The 17,010-nt window shown below is 31.5% G+C and overlaps 3 protein-coding genes across 16 annotated transcripts in view; 2 read left to right on the top strand and 1 right to left on the bottom strand.

Annotated features, from left to right (window-relative positions):
- Window positions 1-6,726, top strand: part of LOC100166474 (annexin IX-like) — a 16,570-nt gene extending 9,844 nt beyond the window's left edge. For 6 of the 13 annotated variants that reach the window (XM_029491033.1, XM_029491036.1, XM_008179971.3 and 3 more), the window contains exons 6-9: window positions 306-378; window positions 933-1,106; window positions 1,348-1,529; window positions 6,189-6,726. In XM_029491033.1, the coding sequence (XP_029346893.1) occupies window positions 306-378; window positions 933-1,106; window positions 1,348-1,529; window positions 6,189-6,242 (483 nt within the window). In that variant the 3' untranslated portion in view covers window positions 6,243-6,726. 13 annotated transcript variants of the gene reach the window in all.
- Window positions 6,727-9,294: 2,568 nt separating this feature from the next.
- Window positions 9,295-13,195, bottom strand: LOC100164461 (mannose-1-phosphate guanyltransferase beta). 2 transcript variants are annotated; one of them, XM_029491777.1, is made up of 3 exons: window positions 11,964-13,195; window positions 11,093-11,633; window positions 9,295-11,025 (listed from the first exon to the last, which is right to left on the bottom strand). In XM_029491777.1, the coding sequence occupies exons 2-3, from the start codon at window positions 11,598-11,600 to the stop codon at window positions 10,625-10,627; spliced, it is 909 nt and encodes a 302-aa protein (XP_029347637.1). In that variant the 5' UTR covers window positions 11,601-11,633; window positions 11,964-13,195; the 3' UTR covers window positions 9,295-10,624. The 2 variants fall into 2 exon arrangements, with proteins under 2 accessions (XP_029347637.1, XP_001946280.2); XM_001946245.4 differs by having other exon boundaries at window positions 12,077-13,195.
- Window positions 13,196-16,101: 2,906 nt separating this feature from the next.
- Window positions 16,102-17,010, top strand: part of LOC100158977 (venom protease) — a 3,495-nt gene continuing 2,586 nt past the window's right edge. Inside the window, exon 1 of the mRNA XM_016800563.2 lies at window positions 16,102-16,211. The gene's annotated coding sequence lies outside the window, so the exon portion shown is untranslated. The remainder of the gene's footprint in view (window positions 16,212-17,010) is intronic.

Below are 17,010 nucleotides of genomic sequence, written 5' to 3'. Positions count from 1 at the left end.
TTATATAATCCTATGTTGCGTGTGTATTAGACAAAGACGGGAAATTCCGACTGGAACCGCCTTAAATTACATTGCACAATCGTAGTTTCTAGTGCGGTTAGGTCAACTAGAAAGGATAGCATTATAGCAATATCGATCAGTGATCATGACATCGCGTGGATAACTTGATAGTCAATACACGTGATTGCGTGTAAAACAAAGATATTTTGTAATTTTCATTTTTTTATTAACTATTCGAATGATAATAATACGACCACAATATTATAATATACAATAATGAATCATTTAAATTGTACGTTTTATAGGCCAATCGCGATGAAGACGTGGAAGTCGATCGCAGCGCCGCAGTCGCAGACGCCCAGGCTCTAATCGACGCAGGTATGTTAATCCTATTTTTGGTCTTATAAAATTAATAATAATAATAATAATGAATGAATGATCCCAATCGATAAATGCTGTCTAACTGACGCAGAGACATTTTTACCAATTATTATTTATTAATTTTACTATATTCTGTAAAGGCATTATAATATAATAAACTTACATATTTATGCACATGCTACTATATATTTAGGTACTTAGGACTTTTCTAAAACGTAAGATAAAACACACTAGGTATGTATACAATAAAGTATTTTGTTTAGTGAGGGTTATAATACCAATCGATTACTGACGGTGATATCATGGTTATAATTCGTTTAACTTATAATAAGCCTGATGTGTGTTAAATAATTATTATATGTAGGTAGGTTAGTTGTATATCTATATAATATTTATATGAAATATTTAATGAATTTATATTTCAAATTGTGAACTCATGGGCCCCCACACGAACATGTTTAGTGGGGCTCATTATCTTCTTGAAGAACAAATAAAACTAAAAAATAAATAAATAAAATATAACATATCGATATACCATTTATATTTTCCAGGTGAAGCTCAATGGGGCACGGACGAGTCGACTTTCAATTCGATTTTGGCCACCCGCTCCTATCCACAGCTGAGAGCCATTTTCGAAGAGTACGAGAACCTCACTGGCAAGGACATCGTAGAGACTATCAAGAACGAAACTTCCGGCGCTCTGGAACACGGCTTTTTGACCATCGGTGAGTGTTTCTTCTCCCCCTCTCAAATAAGCCGCTACAGCCTACAATAGGAAATAACTGATATAACTATACAATTATAAATAAACATAAATGATTACCCCCAAAATCTCGGTACCTGGGAAGTTTTCTCGGCTTTATATAACTTGAATACTTACTATATGACTTCATACGTTATTTTAACGGTAAATCAAAACGCTGTCGTAAATAAATATAATAATATTATGTGTAATACATTGTACAGTGAAAAGTGCCAAGAAGAAGAGCGACTACTACGCCGACCAGTTGGAAGCTTCGATGGCGGGCTTCGGCACCAGCGACCGTCAGCTGATCAGGATCATCGTGGGCAGATCTGAAATCGATTTGGGAGACATCAAACAGTCCTACGAGACCATTTACGGTACTCCGTTGGCCGACAGAATCGCCGTAAGTCACCATATTATATTAACGTACAATATAATATTATAATATAATAAATACTCTTATCATATATGCACATAGGTATGCGTTCTAACCACGGATTAAGATAATATAATATCTCGACGTATCTTAATTCGTGGTTATAGCAGTATACCATGTATTATTCGTATTATCACACACGCTCGTATAAACTATATATAGCTAACAATAACGGCGCCTAGAGTAGGTACGCCCGGTAACAGTAATTTATTATAAATTATGATTTTTAATAATATTATGCATTTGTATAAACCATGATTTATGATATTTTTACTATGCACTCGCTATTTCGTAAAACTCGACAGTTCACAAGTATATTAATATTATGTTATGTAGCTCGGCACGACGTGGCGATCGGCCGCTGCAGTTGTCTATTATTAAAACGCGCAAATTGTTATGGACGTCCGTAACTGCACATGACCGACTGTATAATACGAGTAGTTTTTTTTTTGGCCGAACCATATTACTGTTACCTAGGTATTGATTATTGTGTTATTATATTGTTATTGACGGAATCGTATTAATAGAACGACGAGATTTTTGTTGTGCGTCGAACGTGTCAATAACGAAATCGGTTAACTGAGATTATTGATATTAATTTCGAATCCACTAGAATCCGTTCGTGTTTGGCACAGCGTGGGTACAAATTTCCCCAAACACCCATAATATCATATTCGATTTGTTTATACTGCACGTCTTTCAAATGACGATTCAATGGAAATATGATTTTTATTTAAAAAAACTGTCATTATATTTACATAGCAGTACTTATGCAGTTACGCAGTGATCGATACACATAATACAATAAAAATATATATATATTGTTGGTAATCTAAATAAAAAGGCTACCGCGTTGCGGACGGGTTAAAAGACAAATGTTATTATGTTTTTACATTTTACCTGTTAGTATGCTATTTTTACCATTGAACAATCTCCGCACAGATCTATGTAGTATATTATGGAGCAAAGCTATTAAATTCTGTAATTGACAATATTATAATCGTATTGTCACTTACACCGCTAACATGGCCCCATTAGCGAACGAAGAAACCAAAAACGGTGTTTACTAACCCGTAACTACCTATATATACCCACTTTATAACCTAGTAAGCGTTTCAACACAGAGAAACTGCAAACACCGAAGGTTTTTTTTTTTTAGATCGAGTTAGTATATTATGTATATTAACTATATAATAATATATCGCAATGGTAAATATCCTTTTTGTCGGTTTTAATTGTTTAAATAGACAACTGCGGCGTACGATAATAATTTATAATATGTCCAAGTTTATACGGACAGCACTCACATAACATAAAAATATAGTCATATATTATAATAATACAACATACACACATATAACCCATATTTCCCACCGATTGTAATAATCTTTAACTAAAAATATTAATATACAATATAATAACATAATAATAATAATAATATATAGAAATTGTATTATTATTTTTATCTTTGTGCAACAATATATTATGTATGTGACTTTTATTTATTATCATCATAAACATAATTTGATGATTGTATAACATATACACGCGATCGAATTATAGTTGTTGTTTTACATTGTTCGACGGGCGTGGCGACAAATGATGGTCATGTACTTACATTGTTGTGCAACTATATAATAATAATATACAAATGCAATACCAATATTTATGCTGTATCGTACATCGGTTAATGAGGTTTTGTTTTAGGGCGACACCTCTGGGGATTACAAGCGTCTGTTATTGGCTCTCGTGCTCTAATAAAGCTTAGAAATGCATGAGGAAAGGCACTTCAGTTCTTGCTTTATACCTGTACCGACTTTTAATTTCATGTAAATAATAATAAACTATTTAAAATATCGTTTTTTTTTTTTTTTTTTATTAATATTTATACAAACCGATTGAAAATAATTATATTTGTTTTATTTGCAATAGTATATTTTATTATAATCCATTTTTTATTTATTTATTTATTAATTTTTATCAAAGTCCATAAACGCACAAATTAGATATTATGGCCTATACCTAGTAATATATATCATATAATATTCGATTTTGAGCGGAGCGCAACGACATTTCAACCAAAAGGAGTGCTTCGATTTCAACATATTGTAGTATCTTATCTTTTAGAAAATTGGATAAAGATGGTACTTAAAATAGGTCGTTTTTTGATGTTATCAAAAGTTTTTTTAACTCCACGGGAAAAATCACCAACATTTATTTTTCTTACGCTTTGTTTATCACCATTGAAACCAATAAAATTTAAAAATTACCTAATCCTCACTACGTATATTATGTACAATTAATGATTACTTATTACAACATATATAAGTGTTTATGATTCACAAATTTTCTTTTATCCGCTCAGAATCGTTTTTAATCGAATACAATCATTGCATTCAAATCAAATATTGTAATCATACATTATCCTGTCCGAGGACCGAAAGGACAATTAACAAACTTCCATCACCGCTAACCTACTCCACCCCACTTCACTTACACGCTTTTTTTTATGTGTTTATTTTACGGATTTCAAAAACACTTGCAACATTGTAAAAAAACACAAAAGCGCGTAACATTACGTAATTATAATGTTCATTATATTATTCAATAGTCGTCTACACATGTATGGCTATAGGTGCATTCGTGCAAAGTCAAAATGTCTTCATTAGTGAAGGACATTATCTACGGAGTAAAAGTACAAAACGGAAATTTTGTTTTTAATCTTTCAAATTGTATATGTCACAAAAGTTGCCTATACGAACCCCTCAAAAATCCTGCACGGGTAGTCCTCTTAAAATATAATATTATACTCATTTAATTTTTTTGAGGGAGCACAATAAGCAATAATGCAATACACGGTGAGTTCACGGCACAGAAAATTCTCAGTTCGGAGCTGAGATTTGTAGATTTTAATAGATTCGTTGAAAATGTAACGTTCTACTTTTTTTTTATTAAATTCCACATCAACTCCGTATTGGTAAATAATTGTAAATTTTGCTACATCTTACCCAATGGCTAATACAAATTCCTGATAATGTATTTTAATATGGTACACGATCAAAAAATCAGATGATAACAATAATACCTAATAACATGGGAAGTTTCTAACATCACTAATATTCATTTATTGTATTGGTTAAAAAAGTTAATATTATAATCAGGTACTCTAAATCATAGATATAATAAAATATTGAGGGCAATGATGACATATAAAACCATAATATTATTATAAGACATTAAAACCATGATAACATTAAACGAAAATATCGTTTTTACGTACTTAATTAATTTATATATGTTCCCAGAGCGATTGTGGTTCAGATTACAAAAATTTGCTTATCACACTTGTGTCGCAATAATGTTTTTAAAAAGGCTCTTTCATTCCACCGTCATTGTGGACGCGCACAGATTACTCTACTGACTATAGTACTACTACAACCAACAACTGCAACTACAACTATACTACGTTCTGAAGTAGATAATTCAAAAAATGTGTTTTAAATTATTGCCATTCAATGTCATTAAAATTATCGTCCTACGTAATGTAATAGATTAGATTTTTGTTTTTAAATTTATTAATAAATGTCCATTGTTAAAGTTTCGCATACAGTTGTTATTAAGAATTCGATTTCTTCACCGCAGAGAGAAAAAATTTACTCACTCGTGGGATACTATATATTTTACTATAATATATTGTGCTTTATATTTTATATAAACGTACTAACATAATTTATATACAGTTATATTGTTACGAGTGTATTATTATTCAGATATATATTTTCCTGATTATTATTTTTATTATTATTATATTATGAATTAAATTAATATTATATTATGTAACATTATAGCTAAATAAATTTTTTTGTTCTTGCCTTAACTAGTATCGGCTTATTTATTTTTATTTTTGTGTGTACGCAGGGTGATAATACTACCTTCTACCCAATAGTGAATTGTTGCATGTTAAAAACAATCACTACACATTATCTTTTATAATTTAATTATATAATATTCACTCTCGTGGTACCAGGTATAGCACATTATTAATATTTGATATTACTATAATAATAAAAACACTAGTAAAATTGGATATTTTTTCATCGATAACACTGCTTCACTCAATGGCTCAATAACTTTATAGATTAGAATGGATAATTAAGTTGTTTTTCAAACCAGATGCAGCATAATGTACGATTCGACGGAAAGAGCTGTAAGTGATAAAATTTAGATGTAAAAGGTGTCCAAACCGCGTTCACCGCCCAGTCAACCACCATAATCTTATAAGTTAAAAATGATAACATTCTAACATTCTATTATAGTAATTATTATTCATATGCAGTATTGTAAACTGCAGGAACTTAATGAAGGTGTTGGGGGTCATCATAGTAATTACATTGAGTTGATTTAAATTAAATTTTTATATTTCGCTGTAATATTGCAAATACGTCCTAGTAAATTATTATACCTATATAGGTAGTAGGTAAGAAGAAATGAAGAATCCATGGTAATACGATCGAATCTATTTAAGAGTATTAATAAAATATTATAAAAAAATTAGTATAAACGATAATGTTATAAGAACGTAATAATATTATAATCAATAGTAAATCGCAATTTTGTTTTTTTTAGGGCGATTGCGGAGCGGAGTGTAAAAGTCTATTGAGAACTATCGTTGATCAATAATCATAACTATTTTTATATTATTATAAAATATAACAATACCTTAATACCATGGCATATTATACCTAATAATATTATTCAACGCATATGCTTTTTATAATTATCGTTTCCGTATATTCTTTAGCTGTGCGTATTATACTATTATATACGATATATACCTACCTATTGTTGTTATCAGTATTTATTACTTTTTAATTATTACGTTCATACCTATATTTTTTTATATTAAATTTTGTGAACAATTTATTGATAGTACGAAAACAATGCACGTTATAGTTAATCGGCCCACACAAATTATATTATAATTTTATTGAAATGCCAATTATTTATTAGGTAATTATTAAAATATATTTAATTTATCATTTATGTAAAAAAAATTATGAGTTTTTGGCCACACAAACTATTATAGTACCTAATTAACTACTATTATGAATGTAAACATTCTTTTTTTATACCAATTTGAATATATTATAGACCGCTTATGAGCAGATATGCAAAATTGTTTTCTTTGAATGTTTCCTATAATAATATTATATTTTAATATTTTAGGCGTGAGTAAGTGAGTATAGTGGATTTCCGGTCAGAAACTATATATTACAAATAATATAAAACCATTAAATGGATCATCTCCATTCATCACAAGTTTAAATTGATTGGATAACAATAAATTATTAAACAAATTTCAAAATAATAAAATTTTTGAATTACCTTTGCCACGGGTTTCACGTTACAAGACCTTGTTTAAGTATTTATTATTTTATTATCTAAATCTATGAGAAATCGTGTTATCAATATTATGACTTGATGAGATATAAACACAGGTATATATATACGTAACAAGGTGGATTTATCAATAAGTAAATGGATTTATAAATCCACCTTGATATACTGTGAAACTAATAAGATTACTTGGCAGTTTTATAATAAGCCTATGCAGCCCGTGTATTTCCAACGTATATGATTTTGGCCAGGTTTTTGTACAATTATCCCTTCTAGTTTGAAAAAAAAATTATAATCTTGCGGACCTGCAGCGGTGCATCCAAAATTAACCACATTCGTTTGTGTTTCTTTTGTTGCCTATTCGCACGTCCGTCACGGCGTCACCCGTGGTATAAAACCAGCTACCAGCCGAAAGTGCTTCGAATAGTGCTTCGGATAATGCCACACTACTGTCATGGCAGAACTCTGCGGGGCAATAAATCCAACACGAGCTAACGCAAGACAGCACGACACGATCCAAATGTAAAGCAGGTGAACTCGACAGGCAGTATCCAAATAGGGTTGGTGATCTCAGAGTACAGATAGAATCTATAAGAGCAAAAGCGAAAACCCCAAGTCCTGAGGTGGCCATGCAATATGTGGGTACGTATCATACTATGATCGATTCGTTTGACCAACCGACGGGAAAAAAGAAAGGCATTTCACCGCCGATACATTGATTTCCTATGGTTATTAGCAAACTCTGTAAAGTTTTTGTCAACGATTGCTTATCACTGTGCTATTTTCGAGTTAAGGTCTCCATGTACCCGAAAGAAAAGCAAGCTATTTTCAAAAATTTAAAGCGAATGATACTTTTTTCTTTTATTAAAATCAATTGTATTATATTATTTTTTGTAGGTATTGTACCTATTAGTTTTTACGAAATTAATAATTATTTAAAATACGAATATAGATAACAATTTCAACAGTTAAATGTATAATACTCATTTACCTATTTATAATTCATATATTTCAAATTATTAAATATTAACATAATAATTAAACTTAATTATTAATTAGGTAAGTAGGTACTTAATAGTTAAAAAATGTGTCTAGAAAAATGATAAAGCAAATACCTACCAAATAAAAATAAAATACAATGCAGAATCTACTATTGTCTTAAAATTTGAAAAATAAGTGTTCTACTTTATATTGCTAATTTGGTTTATTAATGTTCAAAAGTTATCTACGTGAAAACTGTATCGAATAACTCGAAAATGTCTAGATTTTAAACTAGAGATAAATTCCATAAATAATTTATAGGTAAATTCAATTTACAATTAAAAATTAATTAATTTTATGTTTACTCACCTAAAATATCAAAGCGTATGAAGTCTTGTAGACTCCAAACGATTGCTTGGCTAACCCAAAATAAGCTCATAACAAATAAATATTTCCAGAACTGATGTAAGCCAAAAACACTTCCTTCAAACTTTTGAACAGTCACCAATTCAGTGGCGTATTTGTGAATTTTTCATGGAGGGGTCCTGTTAATTTTCCAAACACAAAGAGAGGGGCTCCGCTACAGAATATATTAATATATATATTATATACATATATATTAGATGTTTACATAGGTATTTATGAGACCAATGGGAGTCCCCTTCCCCGTAAATAAGCTACTGTGCCCATTCTCCATTATGACATCGTTTGAACAGTCAATCTTGCATCGAGTACTCATGGGTCTCCGACAGACTGGTAATACAATTTGACGTGTTTTCATGATATGTACTGATTTCACTCGAAACACATTGTTTTTTACGATCTAATCAAAAAGTAATAAACGAAACATTATTATAATTTATATTAGTTATACCACAGATTAAATAATTTAAACCTAATCACATACATTTTTATTTAATATTTATACATCTACTCGAAGTAACGTCCGGGACAGCTAAAAATTTAAATATTTTACCTGGTCTGTTGCGTTGATAATCAAAGTTATCTACCAAACGTTATGAAAATAATGTCGGGTGGTAACGCGAATTTAATTTAAATTAAATTTTTTTATTTAATGAGTAATGTAATTTTATTACTTTTCAAAAGCAATTAACCCAACACTGTAATAAAAGTTCAATGTGAAAAAAATTGAAAACCCAAAGAATAGGTACCTAGTTAAAATGTATAAAAAACGATCTTAAATTTATAGTAGAAAAAAATGTTAATGCATACCTATTGTACCTTATATCTTAGGAGCCAACATGGACGATCATTTATGAAAAACACTTAATTGCAAAACCAGTATATTCATTGCGTTGTTAAGAATCTAAAATGTAACATAAAACACTTCAAGTATGTAAATATAAATGATTTTATTCAGCAGAATGGTACAGAAAGTTAAACATAGTTTTAAATTTTTAATGTGATTAAAAAATAAACAAAAAATGTTACCTTCAAAATATAACTCGTATATAAAATATTTTTTCTACTTATTTCAAAATCAAAATATTTGGATTTATAGTTTTTTATAATAAGTGGTTTTGAAACATATTTTATAACTATAAATATTACAAAATGTATATAAAAATAAACAATAAAAAAAGTTAAAATAAATTATATTTTTGGAATAAAATCTGATATAAATAATAAAAAATGCGTTGAACAATTTGTTTTTCTTTATCTTTAGTAGATGTTTATTGAGTCTCATGATTGATAACCATGAATGTATTAATAAATTATATAAATTAATATATGTAACAATTAAAAAATAATAAAATAAATGATTTGTTAAATGTATTAGTGATGAAATACACGTTTGTGTAGGAGATACTCAATAGTGTTTTTTTACCTGTTTTATTTTTATGTGTATAGTAGTTATTAGTTATTATTTACTAATTAATTATGTTTTTCAAATGTAATAGATCTTTCAAATATTGTAATACAAGTCTTGTTATGATAACTAAATAACATAACAATATTTAGATTACCGACTATTGTTAAGTTAATGTAATTAACATAATATAAACAATAGTCTTAATTTTTACCATTTAAAAATATATATATTTTTTTTTTTACTAATATTATTTATACTATCATACACATAATAACAAAGGTGTTGTTTACTTGTGAAAAACATAAAATCAATGTAAACAAAAATGTGAGTACATAATAAAATGTTGAAATCTACCAATTTTTGATAGTTATAATTTAAATGAAATGATTTCAAGCAAGTGTTTTTGAATTAAATAAATTTAAAAAATAATAAAAAAATAATTGTTTATTTTCCAATATAGTATTTGCATGAATCATGCTCATTAACCTAATTTAATATGGTAGGTTACAAAATAAATAGCTATTCAATATGTCTACAATAATTGTTTTTTATAATATAATTCTGCACTTCGGGAACCGAAAGGTCCAACCTTTCTGTGTATGGCAGTTATGAAATCTGAACTGTCAGAACCGACGTTTCATCATAATGAATTAAATATAAGAATAAGCTTTGATCTTTTTATTTGCCTGGTCTTAGGATACATTTATCCAAAAAGATTAAGATTGACCTTTTTTGCGCAGATTCAATATTTGATAAATAAAAATTAATGAAACCCCAATTATGTACACAAAAATAAAAAATTAACAATTAATAATAATTAAAATATTTTTTACAAATAAAATAATATTAATCACATAATAATTTGAGGATCAGGTACTGAAGTACTGATTGATTTGTGTGGTAAAACCTGTCCACCATTAATGTACAATTCATCTTTAACAATAACATCTTCTCCAAGTACGGTAGTATTTTCCATACGCACCCAACATCCAACTACTGAACGCCAACCAATTATGCAAGAATCCAACCACGTATGTGATTTAACTGTAGCTCCCGCTAGTATGGTACACCTTCTTAAGCAAGCACCATCTTCAACAGTTACATTTGGACCAATAGTAACATTAGGACCAATTTTACAACCTTCACCTATAGTCGCAGTTGGATCAACTAGAACATTACCAACGACACCATCAGCAGAATACAATGAAGTTGGACTACGTGTCTTTAATGATGTCAAGTACATGCACATTCCTGAAAATAACAAACAATTATTATAGGTACTTAAGATTCATGAGATCCACACAAATTAACAACTAACCAGTTAGGAAATCTTTTGGTTGTCCTACATCCATCCAGAATCCTTTCAAGTTAAACGCATATAATTGACCGTCTTGGGCCATAAACGGAAACACTTCTTTTTCAATGCTTGTTGGCTCCAACTTAATTCTATCCAACACAGACGGATTTAAAATGTAAATGCCTGCATTGATTTTGTTAGAGACAAACTCTTGTGGTTTTTCAATGAAACTTTCTATGCGACCAGTGCCTTCATCATACATCACAACACCATACTTGGATGGCTCTTCAACCTTAGTCACCACAATTGTACCTTCACGACCATGCGATTTATGGAACGCAATCAAGTCTTTAAATGGATACTCACAAATAATATCAGAGTTCAAAACAAAAAATGGCTGGTTTTGTTCATTGGCCAACAAATGTTTGGCTAGAGCTAAAGGTCCAGCCGTGCCAAGCGGTTCAGATTCATGTGAAAAAACTAGTTGAACACCAAGTTTCTTGGCTTCGTCACTCATCTCTTTTTCCATCTGTTCAGCACGGTACGAAACAGCCAATATAACCTAAATTCAACAGTGATTAATGTTAGTATTGTCACTTACCATGTATCAAAAATATAAAAAAAAAAAAATTGGTATAGGTAAGTATTAAGTAATGAAAGATAATAGTATTAGGCTAATTAGGTACTATGAAATCAAGTTATATATAAATTTAATAATAAAATCAAGTCAGTAAGAAATTGAAATTATAAATATTAGTTAGGTAACTAAATGTTTTGTTTTTCAAATACAAAACTTATATTTTAACTATAGGTACTCAATAAGATAAAGAGCATTGAGGGACTAATAGAAATGTGCACGAGCACACTGGGTTTTGGCCCGAAAAAGCACTACCTTGTGCAAGACGCCACAGAGGTGTCGAATGACAAATCACGCAGCCGGAGGGGCGATTAGAGGTGTACAAAGACATGGCAAACGCCGTGGTTCTAGATGGTGAACATGTTTACCTCTCGCACACCGACTGTGACCAGGGCTTCGATCTGATGGAGTATCATCGGCTTGTTGGCAAACTCGACGAGCGGCTTTGGCCGGCTGAGCGTGAGTGGTCGCAGACGGGTGCCGTAACCGCCGACCAATATCAGCGCTTTGGTTTGTGCCATTTTGGTGTCGACGCCGCACATGTCTTTACATGCCCCGAGTCCAGCCGTCGATCGTCTCTGTGCGCCGGATCCGGGTTTACTTATCCTCGGCGTGCGTCTCTTGCCCGGGAGGGGTGACGACGTGCTTGACGTACGCGTTAAACGTCGTCGGTGACGCCGAAATCGTAGATGACAGAGGAGTCGGTGGCGGACGTCGTCGAGGGTCGTCTTCTGAAACGTGGACGGTCCATAGTGCGGTTCAACGAGACCAACGCGGTGCGCGACACACGGATGATAAACATTAATCGTGCCACGTCGTACGGCGGTCTAAATGAGTCGGTCGGAACGCGCCAGCCACTCAGAGCATTTATTCTTTATCGGGTCGAACCGATTGGGAATTGGGAACTTGGATAACGCGAGCGACCACGACGGATTGCCACACACGCACGCAAACGCACACGCACACGCCGCACGCACACACCCACTATAATATTATTATTATTATTATTGTTGTCGTGTTATTGTATGGTGCGGTCTGTACTCGTACTGCACGCACGTATCCATCAAAATTATTGCTAAAGACGATCAATTATTGTGATGACTACGATATTACGATGGGGTCATCAATATCGTCTTCCCCACGTCGTGGCAAATGACGATAATTATTGACAGTCGCGAATCGTGATACCGTAACGTGGGCGCACTTTACGGCCGCCGTGAGGAACGTCCGCAGCAACACGGCGATGGGCAGATTATTATTATTATTATTATTATTATTGTTGTTGTTATTTTCAGGAAACGATTTACAAGCGCTGTTATCACCGCGCACGTCAGAGATACCGGCTTATCGCGTAAACAACAGACGGAAATCACTGGCGATAACGACCGTTGTTTCTCTTCATTTCTACACCGGTAGATGGCAGCGATCCCGCACCACATCGGTGGCGCGTTTTTGGCGACGTATTTTTAAATTTCGTTGTTTGTTGTCAGTAAGTTGTCGTCACCGGGTTAATTACGATTCGGTCAATCGGCGGTCAAACACTTTGACATGTCGTCTACATAGTTTTTCGTGGCGTGTCCAAAAGTTGAGGTTGGCCTAACTCCGGAAATTCACCTGCAGTAGATCGTGGTCAGTGAATGTTGGCCATGATTACAATGGCCCAAGTACCTACGGTAAAAGGCACACGGCAGACGACGACGTTTATTGTCCAGACTCGAGATGTGGCCGAATGATGGTGAATCAATAGTGATGAGGTGGGTTTCACTGCTCACATCTGAAGTCTGGTCTGGGGACCAGTGGCGGCTCTAGGGTTTGATATTTTTTTTTTTTTGGGGGGGAGGAGGGCCGGAGGGGCCATAAACATCACACATTTTTTTTTACATTTGATGATTAGTATCTGTAATATCGAAATATATTCAAATAGTTTAAAATCAGTGACAAAATCATATAACCCACACTAGCCATCACTAGTTATCTTAAGGGGGCTGGAGCAACCATAATTTTTCGCAGGAGTCACCCCAAAACAATGATTTATCATTTAAATTATATGAGGTCCAATTATTTCAACTTCATAGTAAGTATGCAATTAAACGAAGAAATTACTCGACCAGTATATTTTCCTCCTTTCGAATGTCCAACGCATATTATAATTTTGTCATCGATTACATAATAATTATAGGTATAGATCACGTACACGACTACCATAATAAGCAGTTTCCACCGTCAATAATTGTATATATTTTTTCACTCTGTCTAAATACATTACAATATTAGTACAGCCTTCGGTGTAAATACTCAAGGTTTATAATACAGCTAAAATGAGACCATTTTATTTTATCATATTATTTTGATACACCGACTTTAAACAATACTGTTTAAAAGTTGATTTCAGATAAATTAGATCTACCTTTAACGTGAATCATATGATAACGTGTTCAAATTGCTTCTATATTATGGACCTGCAATAATCGGGTTTCTCAGCGTTGATAAGTACAATACTACAATAACTACCTAAATTGGTCTGCAGTGCATGTACAATAATTGTAGGAGTCAACACGTAAACTTGAAACATTTTATACTTCATTAAAAACAAACGGTACCTATACATCAAAAAACTTATTTTTGACGAAATTATCAATATTGTGTTTATGGATCTAACCAGCTCTAATTTCTAATGGGTACGCGTGATCCAAACAAAATTACTATTTTTTCGTTCGATTAGTATTTAAGAGAAAAATATTGTATATTTGATTGCATATTTTCATTACATTCGGGCGCCAAACAATAAAATGCAACACACCTACTACACGAGATGGCTTTAAATTCCATAAACATTCTTTTTTTTAGGAATTCTCTTATTTATAATTTAATTTAATATAATATATAGACGGTGATTCGTCCCACGCTTATTTTTGTAAAATGTAATAAACATTTCTCATTTCGTGCAACCTTGTAAATATTTTGGTTATCCGATTATAATCGGAATCAGGAAACATAAACCGAATCAGCTGATCGAGTGTCGCTTCAATATTGTTCTATAGGTTACGCTAAGCTGACCATGAAGAAATTCAACTCGGCGTTGGACGGTGGACGGCGTACCTAACTACTAAAGTTTACCTGTCTAAGAAATCACAAATCGAAAATTGGCTTTTTGTATAAAATTTCTGTTTCTTAAATGTTTTAGATTTTGAGCGGAGCGATTAATATCTTGAGTTCGCAATGATGTGTGTTTTATTTTTTTTTTTTTGTGTCTGTCATCATGGTTTGGGGCAGTAAAACTACTTCAATTTTCTTCAACAGTATATCTTGTTCGATGGAAAAGTGAATCTAGTTGGTGCATTCGGCAGGTGAAATTTAAAAATTCTCAATAGTTTTCAAAAGCGCCGTGAAAAACAACATAAAAATCAAAGAAAAACTGAAATTTTTACGCAAAATCGGTTTACGCAAAATCGGTTTTCACAAAATCGATTTTCTTTTTTGGTGTAACTTTAAAACAAATGAACGTATATTCATGAAATTTTCCATGGTTGTTTATATTTGCATTTTCTATACACGATACAATTTTAAAAATATTTTGATTTGTTTTTAACTTTTAACATAATATTCAGTTTTCTATTTAATTAGTCTTTTTTTCCATGGATGTCAATAAAACTTTATTTGTTGGGTAAAAAAGCTTGAAAATTTAATACAAGGCTCCTACTATATTGTAACAATGATATTTGAAAATTATTAAAAATCTTTAGTCACAGTTTTTTTTAATAAGCAGATAAAATTCAAATCTGTCTTGTAGATAAAAATATATAACATGTTCAACTTTTATAGCTAAGAATTAAAAATTTAAAACAAGGTTCCACGTAAATAGGCAAATATATAAATTACTTTATTTACAGTAATATCATCAAATATATTTAGCAATATCTGATATCATAGGCTGACTGACCGTTTTCGCTCAGAATCGTTTTTCTTATACAATGATAATATTATGTCATTGAATTCAAATTTAACACCATCCATAACGGTGACCCATTTGTAACCTACTGTACAGCAGAGTGACATCCATTTACGCCTTTTTTTTTTTTTTTTTTTCCGATGGATAAAAGTGGGATCTGGAACTTTAAATTTTTTTAAATCAGACATTTTGGCCGATTACTTAAAGGAAATGCAACCTCTGGGGAGTTTTAGATAAAATTACGTATACTACGTATCAGGTGTTGAACCTTTAAAAGCTGATTACCCGCTGTTTACATATAGGTAGCAATGTTAATTATTTACATTTTAATAATAAAAAAAAAAACTGTAATAATACATCAATTAAATTTGTTCGCATAAATGGTAATTCTATACAGGTTCTCTCACTTTTCATTTATCAAATATTGCAGATCAACAAAAATAACTCCGTTATGTTAAACCGTGGTTCGATGATGAGACGTGGTATGCGGGAGTATATAACAACATCGTCGGAGATTGTGGACCGCGTCATCGGGACTTTCCACTGATTCACAGGTCGGTACGCATTCAAATGTAAAAAAAAAAAAAACATAAAGCAACTATTGCTGAGAAGAATCGATGTACAGTCAGTATACCTCGTTACTACGTCACTACGTTAGTGTCCGTTTCCAACGCAACGATTAATTCGCATAATTCTTATTATTATAAATACGTACTAAAATATATTATTACCAGCTAATGCGGATAACCTTTATACGTCACTCAATAATTGTTTTTTTTTTTTTTTTTTTTTATTGTAATCGTACATAGTACTAATATTCAAAAATTAATCTATGAAGTAGTAGTTAGTTTTAAAATTGTATTGTATTATATCTACTCGCAATACGGTATTTCTATGTGAATCGCGTGTGATTATTCCGTCTTTTCGTCTTCTTGTCAAGGAACAAAAAGTTACCTACTCTAAATAGTATCTACTATCATAAACCAGTTGAGTAAAAAAAAAAAAAAGTTGCCAAGTTATCAGCTTACTTTGTTTTTACATTTTTAGTTTTGCTAATTGATAAATATTATATCTAATAAGAACCTTTCTTTTTGCTTATTATTAAATTATTGTGACAGTGATTAAGTTAAGAGTCAACGCACTATTTGTATTCTCTCTGGCTCATGCGCAGAATAAACAAAAAGCATTAACGCAGAATCATTTTTTCTATGTCTTAAGTAATCTTAGAGTAAAATCACTCATTACAAAAAAGATAGAGAATAATATTTTTTAGGGAATGACATATCGATTTTATATTTCATTGTTATTTGACTTTGTATTCGACTTTCAAAATAAACGAAAAAATGTTGTAAA

Source organism: Acyrthosiphon pisum, chromosome A3, assembly GCF_005508785.2.
Source record: "Acyrthosiphon pisum isolate AL4f chromosome A3, pea_aphid_22Mar2018_4r6ur, whole genome shotgun sequence".
Lineage (NCBI taxonomy): Eukaryota > Metazoa > Arthropoda > Insecta > Hemiptera > Aphididae > Acyrthosiphon > Acyrthosiphon pisum.
The sequence above is the reverse complement of the archived record's forward strand: the minus strand, read 5'-3'. Positions and strand labels throughout refer to the sequence as shown.